At 29.9% G+C, this 15,976-nt stretch overlaps 1 protein-coding gene across 1 annotated transcript; it reads right to left on the reverse strand.

Annotated features, from left to right (window-relative positions):
• Positions 1-1,091: 1,091 nt before the first annotated feature.
• On the reverse strand, positions 1,092-4,072 carry LOC110607516 (transmembrane protein 18). The gene is made up of 5 exons (XM_021746644.2): positions 3,781-4,072; positions 3,433-3,578; positions 3,211-3,316; positions 1,459-1,607; positions 1,092-1,376 (listed from the first exon to the last, which is right to left on the reverse strand). Exons 2-5 carry the CDS (start codon positions 3,571-3,573, stop codon positions 1,281-1,283), a joined length of 492 nt encoding a protein of 163 aa, XP_021602336.1. The 5' UTR covers positions 3,574-3,578; positions 3,781-4,072; the 3' UTR covers positions 1,092-1,280.
• Positions 4,073-15,976: the final 11,904 nt, after the last annotated feature.

Below are 15,976 nucleotides of genomic sequence, written 5' to 3' on the forward strand. Positions count from 1 at the left end.
TTTTATGTACTCCTTATTTTAATTTTTTTATTTCATTAATATTTTTAATAATCATTAATTAAATTTAACTTCTTATCTAATTTATACTTTAAAAATATGAATTTATTATTTTAATAATCTTCTTAATATTTATCTAATATTTAAATATATTATTTTAATAATTTTTATTTGAAAATTAATTTAATAGTATCTAAATTAATTTAGACCTTTACTTTTGATTTTCTTAATAAACTCTAAAATTAATTTAAAATAATAAAATTATAATCTAATATATATCCTTATTTAAAAAATTTAATCTTATTATATTTTTATATATCTTTTAAGATTTTCTTAACTAACTGAATAATTTAATAATATAATTATAATATATTTTAAAAATTAAATTTTAAATAATAAAATTATCAACTACTTCAATAATTAAATTAATATTAATTAATTTATAAGTAATTTAAAGGTTTAAATAGTATTATAGGAAATTTCATTCTTACTCTTCTTCCCACTTTATAAATTTGTAATTATGAAAAACAGCATACTTAAGTATGGATTTAAAATTCTTTATTAGACATTTTCATGAAATTCACTTCGAAAGAACATTCTAATTGGCCAAGTAGTTATCATAAGCTTAAGGCATACTAAGGCGTAAAGAGTCCTGAAACCTAAAAACAAGGCATCCGCCCACACTTGAACGACACAAAATGTAAAAATTCATTAAAAAAAAAAAAAAGGAATTTTAAATAATGAAGAAACCAAGAAGCAGTAGAATATTAAAAACAACTAATTAGGAGATATTAAACTTAAAAGTGACTAGTTATAACTAATGATCAATATTAGATTCCAATAAATCAGCAAATTTAACTTGACAAAGATGGAAATAAAGGAACCTTCCTAGAGCCTTGCGCCAAGAATAAAGCGCATCCCTACAAGCTCAAGGGGTTGAGCCTGAATGCCAGCAATAAAATTTAAAATTCATGTTATCAACGAATTTTGGAAAAATTATCAAGGGCTAGGAATGGAGAGATTCCATGGTTAAATTGAACAAAATTTACTTAGCAACGATAACAAATGCTATGGGGAATACGAAATCATGATGATGACTCCAAAGATAATAACAATAATATGCAAAAAATGATGATTACACCATTCAAAACTCAACATTGAAAAAAACAAAATTCAAAAAACCTCGACAGATTGAAACTAATCCACAATCTAAATTGGACCACCAGGAGGCAAGAAGTAGCTATCAAATGTGTAGGACATGAAAGAGCATAAATGAGCACTGATCAATCCTGTTTGTTATGAGACAGCCTAGCACGGTGTCTAAGTTCAGCCCTTTTCCATCTAACAATCAGGTAACACAAGGAAAAGAGACTGTTCATCTGCAAAAAGGATGAGCATTAGAATATAATGGGAAAGGCTCAGTAAAAAGAACACTAGAAATAGTAGGAGCAGATAACTGACCAAAATAATGATTGCAATGACGAGAAGAGGCCCAGACCAGAGTGTTGAAAGAAAGATTCCATGTGGATCAAAATAATTCTGGCTTGCAAAACTCTTCCAGTTGTCACCCAGAATTTTATTCAGCCTCTCAGCGAAGTATACACCACCCACTACATGACATAATTGACTATATAAGATGGATAAAAATTTTAATGTGTGCATGACAATTGACAAATAAAAAGGAAGGGAATATTAGTTCCTGCAAACATATGCCCAGTGAATAGAATAGACATTGACATCCCAATCACAAACATAAGCCAACATGTGATATAGGTAGGGTGAATAATTTCTTATTTAGTTACTGTAAACAATATGGAGAGTCAGTTGCCAAGTAGTAAAAATTCCCATTGATTTGGAAAACCTACAAATATCACCCAACAGATCAACATTTTACGACTCCTACTGTAAAGATAGAAATGACAATTGAAAAGCTACTTTCTAAGATCATCAATACTAGGGACAACAGATGCTTGGGTGATATAGGGGATAAAGAAAAAATAAAGGAAAGAGTTATATAAAGTCAAAACATAAAACTTCAGATTCTAGATCAACTTTTCATCAATTCAGAAAAGCATTTATGTCAAGAACCTAACTAACCACAATTTGAAGGTGTTGCAACTTAAGAGATTGGAGATAAAATAACCAAAACCACCATGTTATATGCTCAGATATTTATATTATAAACATGCATGAAGTATGTCCATATTGAGAATAATTTCAAATTGCAACATGGAAATGTGATATCATGTAATGGAGACAAATGATTTCTCCAGTCAACCAAAAACTACATGGTAATAACACACCCATGCAAAACCAAATAAAATATATCAGGTTATATATACAATCACCTGTAAGACAGTGATGATTGGAATCATATAAAGAATATATACTGTTATCAGTCTTCATATCAAAAACCGATGTGGGGCAATGGAATCCAAGTAATTAGGCAGGGAAAACAGAATAATGCAAGAGCCACACCATACCCTTGAATCTAAAACATTTATCAACAACCTTCTACAGAATAAATAATTTAGAAAAAATAACTATTTAGTCTCTCAGGTTTAGTAAAACTCATTAGTTAGTCCATTGATTTACAAAACTCATTAAACGTCCCTGAGATATAAAAAAATCTACTAATTAGTCATTTGTTAACTTTAGACATTAAGTATTCTATAATTTAATCCCTATAATATGAACAAAATTCATTAGTTAGTCCCTTAATTTTATAAAAGTTAAAGTAATTAGTCCATTCAACTACTAGCATTTTAAACTTTTCTCAGCACTTAATGGCTAAAATTAAGTGAGAGACTAATTAGTAGATTTTCTAATACCTTAGGACGTTTTAATGAGTTCTCCAAAACAAAGGGACTAAGTGGTGAGATTCCCTATACCATAGGACTAAATAGTAATTCTCCCAATAATTTAAGAAGCAACTTCTATTTCCAGTTAAATGATTTATCAAGAGAAATCTACGAAAGTTCTCATAGCTTCATACAATTTAGTGAAACACAAAAAGCTTCAAGCTTGACTCATTTGGTCAACCCGCAAGAATTGCTTCAGAAGCAATGAAACATACAATCTAATTATTCATTCATATAAATACCTCAAGCTTCTAGCAATCCGATTCAAACTAGTGTTCCAATTCATATGCATCACACCTAACTACAAAATTCATATATTATCTTTAAATGCTTAAAAAAAAAAACAACTTACAAGCTAAGAGAAACAAGAACATCTGGAAGTTGATGTGTTTTCTTGACAAGATGGCCACTATCAGCAAAGCAATATGAAATGCCATTAAACCCATTAGCCAAGGCTCCTGTGAAAACCAACATCAAATAATAAATAAATTAGTGACCAGAACATAAGCCTGCAAAGAATCGTTTAAGCTTGGATAGATAGCAAAAGCTAAAAGAGTGAATTTTTTTAGTATACCGTCCAATCGATCGCGTGGAAGAATCCCATGAAATTCTCGTAGGCGGGTCGAAGGCCAGACCGGAGTTCCGAAGAGAGTTTCTGGACGAGATCCGCCATTTGCTCCATGTGATCTTCCATAGCCGATCTTAACTCCTCCATTATTACTGATGAATCAATTACAAATACATACATTAAAGTTGATTTGCCTTCGCACAATGCAGCAATCAAATTAGCGTGGCTTTCCCCGTGGATGTGGGGAAATTGAGGGATAATGTGAGAAGGATTTTGCAGGAAAACGCGCAGAAAAGAAAAAGAAAGTGAAACGAACAGAAAAGAGAACCGTAGAATTTCACTTAGAGAGTTTACCTCAATTCGAATTGGGAAAATTCTTGAATCTCTCTCGACTCGATTTACAGGATCGGTGCGAGGAAGAGGGTTAGATAGCTATTCAGAAGTCCTTGCGTCCTTCAGTTCAATCTAAACAGCAAAAGCAGTAGCTTCGAAGGTTATCGACGGCAACAACGACGGTCACGGTGAGGGAAAACGGCAGTGGTAAATGACAATAACGTCGCTGGCTTCGAAGGCGTCTCAATGCTTAAGCTCCATAGGGCTTTTAAGAAGAAACTAAGATGTCTCTACTTGCAGTTTGCACTGGCTCGATGGAAAATTTGTTGTGCTCATATTTAATGATGGCACGGCGTCGTATGTCTTTTCTGACAATAAAAACGGAACTTGTCAAATTTTTTTTTTATTATTGTCAATGGAAACTTTGTAAAATTTAATGCTATTAGAACTAAAAGTTGATCCATCTGTATGCGTGTTTCTTGGGGTTGAAAAAACAAAAAACACTAAACCTAACCTTCTTTTTAAAAAGAAAAATCAAATTAAAATGATTTTAATCGGGAAGAGATTATTATAATTCATCTCAAAATTAAAAAATCGAATAATAATAATATAATATTTTTAATAATAAAATTAAATTATAATTATAATTAAAATATTTTAATTAAATTTTAAAATATTAAAAATAAAGTATAAAAATAAAAAAATTATTAAAAAATTTAATCTATTAAATCGAATAGAATTAAATTAAATCAGACAGATTTAATTCAATTTGATTTTTATTTAAAATCAATTTAATTAAATTTTTATAAATATTAAAATTTTAATTTTCAATTTATTCAATTTGATTCAGTTTTGAATCAAATTGATCGAATTCTCACCCCTAATTAAAAGCATCCCATATCAACTTAGTTTACTGCCCAATTTGTATATTTGTATAGCAAAAGCAAAGAGAACAATTTAGATTTTGATAATATGCACATAATGGCAACTTTAATATTACAAAATATTTAGATATTGAGTTTGATTTTTAAATTGATTTGTTTAAATTTTGTTATTTTGGTAGGATTTGAGGATAATAAGAGAAAAATACAATTTGAAATCCATATTCTAAGATAAAAGGTTGGCATAATCAAATTCATAAAAAGAATACTTAGCTTCAAATTCGGAAACCAAACAGATAACTCTTATCTGCCAAGCTGTACTCAGTTTTGATTTTAACTACTTGTATGTAGGTTAGGACTCTTAGCACTATAAAAAGGGGCATTCTAATATATCTGACATCTCATCTCATCTCATCTTATCTTTCATTTCCTATTTTTAGCCATGAACTTATGTGGCTAAATTCTTCTTTTCAGTTAAATGATAATTAAAAGTTCCAGTTAAATCGGTTGTGAGATTTATGTGATTTTATAGTTGTCTTAATTATTAGTATTTATATTATTCCTGTATTTATTGCTTAATATCATTCTGTGGGTTGTTGCATTAAAGTGTCATTGCTCAATTGATAGAATTGTAGATTGCTATTCAGTTAATTAAATCCGTAATTGTTTAATTGAATTGAAATAAGTAGTGAATTAGGTTGCGTAAGACCTTCTTAAGGAACAGTATAATCTAACTTAAATGGACCGAGCGTCTCGTGTTTGTTAGTTAGAATAAGGTCTTTTTAATTCTTAATGCAATAATTGGATTAAATTCTAGGAGCGTCTCCTACGGTTGTCCAAGAGTTAGAGCTAGTTAACGAGCGTCTCTTAACTAGTTTAAAATTAAGAAAGGATTGGATACCTGAAGCGTCTTCGATATCTATAACTGATTTATTAATTAAATTGAGATTATTTTGTATCTGCGATCAACCCATAAAAATTGAAAGTAAAATTATTCTTTTAACTGAATGTGTCTCATATTGATTCTCTCTTTTAAATTTAAATTGGTTCTTCTTTTAAATTGATTTTATTTATTCCTCTATATTCAAAACCCCCCATTTTATTTTATTTTATTTTATTTCATTCAATAGAATTAATCTATTTAACCAGTCTATGTGGAATTGACTCTGCTTACCATTATCACAAGTTTTATTTTAAAGTAGAAATTTATTTTTGGTGGTTTCGACGCCCATCAAATTTTGGCGCCGTTGCTGGGGACTGGTTCTAAATTGTTTTATTAATTCTTTTTGAATGAAACATTTTAATCTTGCAGGTAGGCTCGAGTTCAACCCATAAATTGAGAAAACCGCAAGAAAACTGAGGAAAGATGCTAAACAACAAAATAAAGACTCCTCATCATCCAGTATTGAGGAACAACTCCCTATTGAAGCACAAGTTGCTGCAGTTGAAGAGGAGATCGCCATTGAAGAACAGGTTGCTGTCGACGAACATGTCGTGGGCACGGAGGAAACAGTATCTGACCCGGACAATACCTCTGGTGAGTCTAACGTGGAAGAGAAAATGGCTGAAGAACAAGCAATACAAGATGTTGACAATATGGATGACCCTCAACCCGTTTGCATCGTCTATCCTGCACTAAATGCACCACTTGAGCTAAAATCGGGATTAATTCATCTCCTCCCTATCTTTAGAGGAGTTGAAAGGGAAGGTCCTCATAGACATTTGAAAGAGTTCCATGTGGTATGCTCCAGCATGAGACCACAAGGAGTTACAGAAGAACAAATCAACCTAAGGGCATTTCCTTTTTCTCTAGCTGATAATGCAAAAGACTGGTTGTACTACCTACCTCCAGATTCATTCACTACATGGGGAGAAATGGTAAAATTATTTCTAGACCGATTCTTTCCTGCTTCTAGAGCATCTGCAATAAGAAGAGAAATATCAGGAATTAAGCAAAAGGAGACAAAAACTCTCCATGACTATTGAGAGAGATTTAAACGCTTATGTGCTAGCTGTCCTAGGCATGAAATTTCATATAAATAACTCATGCTCCATTTTTATGAGGGACTCACAACCATAGAAAGACGTATGATAGATGCTGCAAGTGGAGGTGCGATACGCAAAAGAACACCCCGAGAGGCCAGGGAATTGATATCTACGATGGCAGCAAATTCACAACAATTTGTACATGTATAAAACTCCCATAGGAGAGTTTCTGAGGTAAGTAATTATTCGGTTGAATCTAAACTTTCTCATCTAACCACTTTAGTTGAAAATCTTGTTGCAGATAAGACACAACAAGCCAAAGCTTATGGAATTTACGCTAATACGGGTCATCCCACTGATATATGCCCATCACTTCAAGAGCATGACCAGCATGTGGATGCTGTCAACGGGTTTTCAGGTCCTCTACAAAGAGAGTATGATCCTTTCTTAAATACGTATAACCTAGGATGGCGAAACCATCCGAATTTTAGCTATAAACAGTAAAATTTTCAAAGCTATCAACCTAAACAATTTCAACAGCAAGCGTCTTCATCTAATTCAGGTATGTCCTTGGAAGATATTGTTAAAATTTTAGCAACTAACACTCAACAATTTCAATAGAAGACTCAACAGTTTCAACAAGAGACCCGAATGAGTATTCGCAACTTGGAAACACAAATAAGTCAATTGGCAATATCAATAAACAAACTGGAAAATCAAGGTAAACTACCCTCTCAGACCATAGTGAACCCTAAGCAGAATGTAAGTGCCGTTACACTCAGAAGTGAAAAAGAACTGCAGGACAATCCTCATCAGGTAAGTCGCGGGCACGACAATCCTCGTCAGGTAAGTCGTGGGCACGATCGCAGTACAGATATGAAAACTGAGATTATCGTACTTGAACAAGACAAATCAACTTCAACACCTGAGCAATCTGAATCTCTGATCATTAAACCTCTTTTTCCTCAGAGATTAGCTAGGTCCAAACAAGAGAAAGAAGAAAAGGAGATCCTTGAGACACTTCGTAAGGTAGAAGTCAATATACCTTTGCTTGATGCAATTAAACAGGTACCTCGCTATGCGAAGTTCTTAAAGGAATTATGTACAAATAAAAGAAAGCTTTTAGGCTACCAAAAGGTTTGTATGGATGAAAAGGTATCTGCTATTTTTTAAAGTAAAATGCCTACCAAATGAAGACCAAGGTATGTTCACTATACCTATTAAAATTGGCAATATTGGTGTGAGAAAATCAATGTGTGATTTAGGCGCATCAATAAATATTATGCCTTTATCAGTTTTTCAATCTTTGAATGTTGGTCCATTAAAAGAAATAGGTGTAGTGATTCAATTGGCTAATCGCTCTATTGTTTATCCTGATGGGGTGTTAGAGGATGTTTTAGTGCAAGTAGATAATTTAATATTCCCTGCTGATTTTTATGTGATTCCTATGGAGGATAATAAATCCTCAAATTCTTCTGATATTTTGCTAGGGAGACCCTTTTTATTTACCACTATAATGAAAATAAATGTTTATGATGGCACTCTCACCATGGAGTTTGATGGGGAACTCATTGAATTTAATGTTTATGATGATGTGAAACACCCCAATAATGTTTCTAGTGTGTGTAGAGTGGATGCCAGTAAACCTCTAGTTCAGCAAGTACTTAAATTAGAATATGGAGATGACTTGAACGCTAAACTTTGTGAGAATTTTAGAAAATCCAGCTCAGTGAATATGAAGGAAAATTTTGATTGCTTAAAAGAAGTGGTATATGAATTAAAAGCAAACAAACCGTTATACCATATTGCTCTTATTGAGGAATCACCTAATATTCATACTAAATTTTCACCTTCTATTGTGCAGGAAATAAAAGTGAAACATAAATCACTACCCGGACAACCACCTCATTCATAAATAAGAATCGCACTTCACACAATTTAAAATTACTATTGCAATAAATATTCCTTAAGCCATTTTATAAAGGGTTCAAGGTAGAACCAGCTAAAGAAATCACTTTCAGTGAACCAACACCAATTGGTAGGATTGGAGGACAACAAGAGAAAAATCCAATTTGGAATCCACATTCTGAGATAAAAGGTGGCCACAATCAAATTCATAAAAGAATACTTAGACGAGCAGTGTTATAGACTACCTTATGAGCACAAACATACTTGACGAACAGAGCCAGCTTCAAATCCGGGAACCAAACAGATAACTCTTATCTGCCAAGCTATACTCAATTTTGATTTTAGCTACTTGTATTTAGGTTAGGACTCTTAGTACTATAAAAAAGGGGTATTCTGATATATCTGACATCTCATCTCATCTCATCTTATCTTTCATTTCCTATTTTTAGCCATGAACTTGTGTGGCTAAATTCTTACTTTCAGTTAAAGGATAATTAAAAGTTCCAGTTAAATCGGTTGTGAGATTTATGTGATTTTATAGTTGTCTCAATTATTGGTATTTATATTATTCTTGTGTTTATTGCTTAATATCATTTTGTGGGTTGTTGCATTAAGGCGCCATTGCTCAATTGACAGAATAGTAGGTTGCTATTCAGTTAATTAAATCCGTAATTATTTAATTAAATTGAAATAAGTAGTGAATTAGGTAGCGTAAGGCCTTCCTAAGGAATAGTATAGTCTAACTTAAATGAACCGAGTGTCTCGTGTTTATTAGTTAGAATCAGGTCATTTTAATTCTTAATGCAATAATTGGATTAAATTCTAGGAGCATCTCCTACAATTGTCCAAGAGTTAAAGCTAGTTAACGAACATCTCTTAACTAGTTTAAAATTAAGAAAGGATTGGATACCTGAAGCATCTTCGATATCTATAACTGATTTATTAATTAAATTGAGATTATTTTGTATCTGTGATCAACCCATAAAAACTGGAACTAAAATTATTTCTTTAATGGAATGTGTCTCATCTTAATTCTCTCTTTTAAATTTAAATTGGTTCTTCTTTTAAATTGATTTTATTTATTCTCTATATTCAAAAACCCCATTTTATTTTATTTTATTTTATTTTATTTTATTTCATTCAATATAATTAATCTATTTAACCAGTCTCTGTAGGATTGACCCTGTTTACCATTATTACAAGTTTTATTTTAAAGCAGAAATTTATTTTTTGTGATTTCGACGCCCATCAGATATATTGTTGATATCATACGAATAATAGCTTCTCTTTCCCATGGAAGGAGATTTGATAGGAAGAGAGAAAGCTAGGTAAATCGGAGATGATCTGTTTTAAAGTCCTATGCTATAAGCAAATAGAAAAGCCTCTCTCATGGCTATGCCTTCTGCTACTAGAGAAAATGAATAAAGGAAAGAAGTTGCGCATCCATCCAGAAGTCTTATAGAGTTTTATAACAATCACTCCATACCTTACTACTCATGACACAATCAAAAGATGTATTTAAATTTATTTTAATTAAATCATCTCAAGAGAGCATTCAGCCTAAGATTGTCCATGCAGTGCTTAAAAAGAAAACTGAGAATAATATTGAGGAATAACTAAAAGAAAGTAGTTTCTCAAGGGAATTATGCGTTGAAAATTGGAATGGGTTACTCATATAAATCAATTTAATTTCAAGTCATCCATGCTAATTAGGGATATATCTCTTAACCAATAGGGTTAAGATGTTATATTGAAGAGACGCATCATATATTCATTAAGACATTTCTTAGTATTTTTTTTCTATATAAAGGGAGTGGAGTCATATTTCATAAAACGTAATTATAAGAATCAATAAAACATATCAAGAGATATATATATATATAAACGGTGAAATCATTAATATAATTTACATTAAATGCATATGATTATATTAAAAATTAATAATATAAATTATGGCACTAAGCACTCCGAGACTTAGCCTGGTGGAAAGTGCATCCTTGTAGCCTTGAGAGGTCTAAGGTTCGACTCCCCCAACCCCTTATTTCAAAAAAAAAAAATTATGGCACTAAGGTATTATGCATGGATATAGGTTATGATCCATGTACGATAAATGTGTTGGATATAATTTATAATTTTATTTATTGATATCAGAATCTAATATTTAATTCTTAGTTTTTTATATTATTAATATTATTTCTTAATTTTTTATAATTTTATTTATTGATATTAGAGTCTAATATTATTTCTTAGTTTTTTTTTATATGCATTTAATATATTAAAATATTTAAGTTGAATTAAAATTGTTTTTAGAAATTTTTTTAATAAAAATTTTAAATTTTGATAACATGATCGTATGTTCTACTTTAAGCCTCTATATTTTTTTAATGATAAAAATATGATTCTCCAAATTTAATAAAAAAGTCTCAAATTTTTATTTTTAAAGAAAATCTATATTAAAAAATTTCTTATTAAAATTCTTTTAAACGATATCTGGTGATAGAAAAATTAAACATGAGTGACACATGTTGAGGATAAATTTGAGACATAATGTTGTTTTATATGAATAAATGTATTATTTTATCAAAAATATGTATTTTTTTCATATGAAAAAACATGTATTTTTTAATTAAAAGAATATCATTTTAATCGAAAAATTATATTTTTTCAATTGAAAGTTGTGTTTTTTTAATAAAATAATGTACTAAAAATATATATTTTTTCAATCGAAATGATAATACAGGAAAGTTAAAAATCTCCTTAAACATGGTAAGTTTTTCCTAATATTGATGAATTATTGCCATTTATAAATAGACCAAACAACTCTATTAGACAACCACATTATGATGCACAAAGTGTTGACACTCACCCTCAAGCTCCTTCTATCATCACTGACCTTAATACTAGTCCTAATCCTGAAAATCCATCTCTCAATACCACCTTCAGCCTCGACAAATCATCTCTTAACCCTGTCACTATCCCTATATCAATCACTAACATTGCTTCATCTAAAAATAATTTATCTCCACCATCAACTCTTACCTCTCCTATTGTTGCTCCTTCAACATAGAGTACAAACTCACCATCTTCTTCTCCACCACAAACCAATAATCATGATTCTTTATCTGATACTAACATGACTATTTTAATCTTAAGATCTCCCAAGAAAAATAGAAGTCATCCTCCCTCAGCCATCCTTTCCTCAACCAACTCATCATATGATCACACGCAGAATGGCACTGAGTCAACCCCAATATCAAGCCATCAAATTAGTCTCATGCTTTCACTGCCACTCATGACCTACTATATGGAAATCAACCATGAAAAATGAACATTGTGTAAATTCCATGAAGGAAGAACTTGCAACCATTCATTTAAACAACACATAAACTCTTGTTCCTCGTCCTTCTAAAGCTAACGTCATTGAATCCAAATAGATCTTTCATATAAAGTGTAAGGAGGATGGATCTATTGACTGCTATAAAGCTCATCTAGTAGCACGATGATACTTTTAGATTCCAAGCATTAATTATGATAAGACATTCAGTCCTACAATCAAACACACTACCATTCGATTTGTCATCGCTCTTACCACATCCTTCCACTAGCCAATTCATCAACTTGATGTAAAAAATACTTTCCTGCATAGTTAACTGAAGGAAATTATTTGTATGGAGCAACCCTTATTATTCACTGATATAAATTACCCATCTCATGTCTGCCGGCTCCAACGATCTTTGTATGGGCTCAAGCAGGTCCTTCATGCTTGGTTTGACCGGCTCTTTCAATTCCTTTTTACTCTTGGATTCTATTGCAGCAAAGCTAATTCATCTCTTTTTATTTATCACTCCAACACTATTATAGCAAATAATTTATTAAAATAATTGAGCAATGAATTCTCCATGAAGGACTTGGGACACCTATACTATTTTCTTGGTATTGAAATTTCATATTTTAGAGGTGACCTTCTCCTATCTCAACAAAAGTACATTCGTGATCTTCTTCTTCCATCTAGCATGGATAATTGCTCTCCTATTAGCACTCCTATAATCACCAAAGAGGCTTCTCTGCCTCATGATAATGATCCTATTGATGCTTTCACTTTCAGAAGAATAGTTGGAGCCTTGCAATATCTGACCTTCACGCATCCTGACATAGTATATGCTGTCAACAAAGTCTTTCAGCAACTTAACTCCCTTATTTTTTCTCATTTTCGAGCTGTCAAGCAGATTCGTCGCTATTTTAAAGGAACTCAAAATTTAATTCTTTAATATCTCAGTTACAGTCCTCTCACTCTTTATGGCTTCTTTGATTCAGATTAGGTTGGTTGCCTTGAGACTTGTCGTAGCATGACTAGCTACTGCATACTCTTAGGTGCTAATTTCATCTCATGGTCTTTTGAAAAGCAAACCATCATTGCTAGTTATAAGTATGGAAGCTGAATATCGCCCTATGGCTTCTACTGCTGCTGAACTCACATGGATCTCTTTTCGTCCTCGTGACATAGGCATCAATTTATTCAAGGCTCCTCAACTCTTTTGTGACAACCTCAGTGCACACTACAACATTATATATATATATATAACTACGGATTCATAACTATGAAAATTTATATTATAGCTAATATATGAGTCTTTAGCTATAAATAATAAATCTATAATTTTTTTATATTTTTTTAAAATCAATTTATATCTAATTAATTATTTATTTATATCCCACAATTTTCTTCATGTTTTATATATTTTGTATTTTTTAATTAATTATTTAATGATAATAATTCAGCTGTGATTATTAATGTTGTAGTGCTAATAAGCTAGTGCGTACATGCTAGTCCAAGAATCTCTTTTGTGTATTCAAGAATAGGTATGAGGATACTTGCTTATATTGGGAAATTGTCCAATGTGATATTTCTCTTCTTCATCAATTAATATTACTATTTTTCTATAAAAAAAAATGATAGCACATGATTTAGATTTAAATAATAGTATGTAATTGTTTTATGTGACATTCTATTTGTTATCTTTAATATATTTAAAATGTCTAATTAAATAAAATGCTAAATTATGAAAGTAAATATATATGTAATGTTAATATTTTTTATAAAAAAATATAGGTTTATCTAAAATTATGACTAGAGGTGGAGGTTTAAGAAAAAAAAAATTCAAATAAAATGATCTAGAAAAAAAATATCACCGTAACTGAAATTTCACAAAAAATTAAGTTATTTAATCATGAATATCATATTGAAGGAGAATCTCTTGCAATGAGCGGAAGACCATTTAGCAATCATAGAAAGACAAGCTGTTTCTATAGTAAGCACGTAATTAGTGTTTTGCTGCAGCTACAAGATTTTATACTTCTTAATTTTTTTAATATTTATTATTATACTTTTATTAATTGACTTCTCATTTTCTTTGATTTTTTGTGATGGGAAATTTATTTTTTTAATAATTATTGCCATAATTTTGGAATTGTTTTTTTTTTTCCAATTTCTGTAGAGAGCTTAAATATGTGGGGAACTAACATAATTAGATATTATCATGGGGGACTTTTTATGTTTTCACTCAGAAGAAATTATATAAATAGAAAAACGAAGGATAAGCTTAACATTGATGTTGAGAATCAAATAATTGCACAATTTAAAAATAAGCATGTAAAGATATTAATACTGGTTTATCAATTTGGCTATATTAATAGCGGCTAAGATTTTTTTATGAATTTTTTTAGAATATAATACACTAATAATAAAAAATATAAAAAAAGATAAAATAACTCTGACAAAAAATTCGTTGGATTTACGATAGTGGAGCTTAATGTGCAGTTCATAATATATTATTAGGTCTTATATCTTAACAATTCTCCTATTTGGAGACTAATTCAGCCAATTCAACCATTTTTATTTTCCATGTCCATATATCCAACAAAGACATCTATCCGCAATAATCTTCCATGTAAAAGACTAATTGAGACCTTGTACAGTCTCAGCTTTCCAGGATCAACACCTTTAATCAATATGTTTACTGGATTCTTAGTACCTTCAATTTTTTTCAAACACATCTTACCTTCTTTCACCATAATGTGAGTAAAATGGTATCTACATCGGATGTGTTTTGTTCTGAAGTGATACATTAGGTTTTTTACCAACTATATGACACTCTGACTATTAGTGAAAAAAACTTTGTCAAGCTGCTTCTTGTTTAACTTTTTCAAGTAATCAATTAACCATATCATTTTTTTACCAGTTTCAGTAATTGCAACATATTCAGCCTCTATAACATAAAAACACTTTTGAAGTTTAGAAATCCCACTCAATGCTCTCCCATCTATAGTGTAAACATACCCAAATGTGTTTTTACTTATATCTACATCTCCGCTAAAATCGATATCAACAAAACTTTCTAATACTGTCTCGCCAATCCCATAACTAAATAATATTTAGTTTACACCAAAACTTTATTTTTTATTACTTACGTTTTGGTAAATAATTTTTTATAAGAGTATTTGATAATTGAATTAGTATTTATTGAAAGGTTATTTTATATAATATTTAGTGTTTGGCATAGTATTATTTTTTTTTATTTTTTATAAATTTATAAGTCTAAATTTTAATATATTTAAATTAATAAAATTATATATTTTCATAAAATAAAATTTGTTTTCAAATTGAAACAAATCTAATCAACTAATTAAATGTTTTTTAAATAATAATAAATTCCTTTATTTGTTCTCAATGAAAATAAATAGCTAATTTGTGATTATCAATTTTAATCATATCCATTATTTGAAATCTGATTATTTTTCACCTTCCTCATATTTATATATATTATAAATTTAAAATTAATTTACATAATAAATTTGAAACAATTTAATTTAAATAGCTTTTTAATAATGTAAATAATATAAAAAAATAAGGATAATATTAATCCCATAATATAGATATATACAATTTTGATACGATACTATTTGATCCTTTGGGCCCAATTCAAAACCATCGAAATCGTGCATGATCTAATGGTGAGTTTAGCAATTGTTAATTAAAATGAACAAATCTTCTGAAGTAGAGCGATTGAGAGAATGGGTCCCGAACATAGATGAGTTAGATAACTTCAATAACTGAATTAAGTTAGACTAAGTAAATGAAAAAGGTTTTTAATAAATGATAATTTATAATTAATATTTACCCAAAATAACTTATATTTTTAAAATATTTTATATTATCTAATTTTAATTTAAAAAATAAAATATATTTAATAAATTTATATACAAATGAATTAATAATATTTTTAAGAGATAATTATAAAAAATTACTTTATAATTTAGTGCATCTTTAAATAAGATTCTTAATTTATAACAAAGAGGGTCATATATATTTATAGTGAGTTTTTTTTCAATATCGTTAAATATCACTGATAAATTATAATTTAATTTATTCTTTAATATTTAAT

The sequence above is a fragment of the Manihot esculenta genome, chromosome 2, assembly GCF_001659605.2.
Source record: "Manihot esculenta cultivar AM560-2 chromosome 2, M.esculenta_v8, whole genome shotgun sequence".
Lineage (NCBI taxonomy): Eukaryota > Viridiplantae > Streptophyta > Magnoliopsida > Malpighiales > Euphorbiaceae > Manihot > Manihot esculenta.

Bases quoted from the DNA above. Each gene is read 5' to 3' on its own strand.
- LOC110607516 (XM_021746644.2), bottom strand. From the start codon at position 3,573: ATGGAGGAGTTAAGATCGGCTATGGAAGATCACATGGAGCAAATGGCG. The intron at 1,608-3,210 runs GTAAGTTGTTTT...TATGTCATGTAG, and splicing joins GTTCTTGTTTCTCTTAGCTT to TGGGTGGTGTATACTTCGCT. The intron at 1,377-1,458 runs GTCAGTTATCTG...TCCTTTTTGCAG, and splicing joins TCATTGCAATCATTATTTTG to ATGAACAGTCTCTTTTCCTT.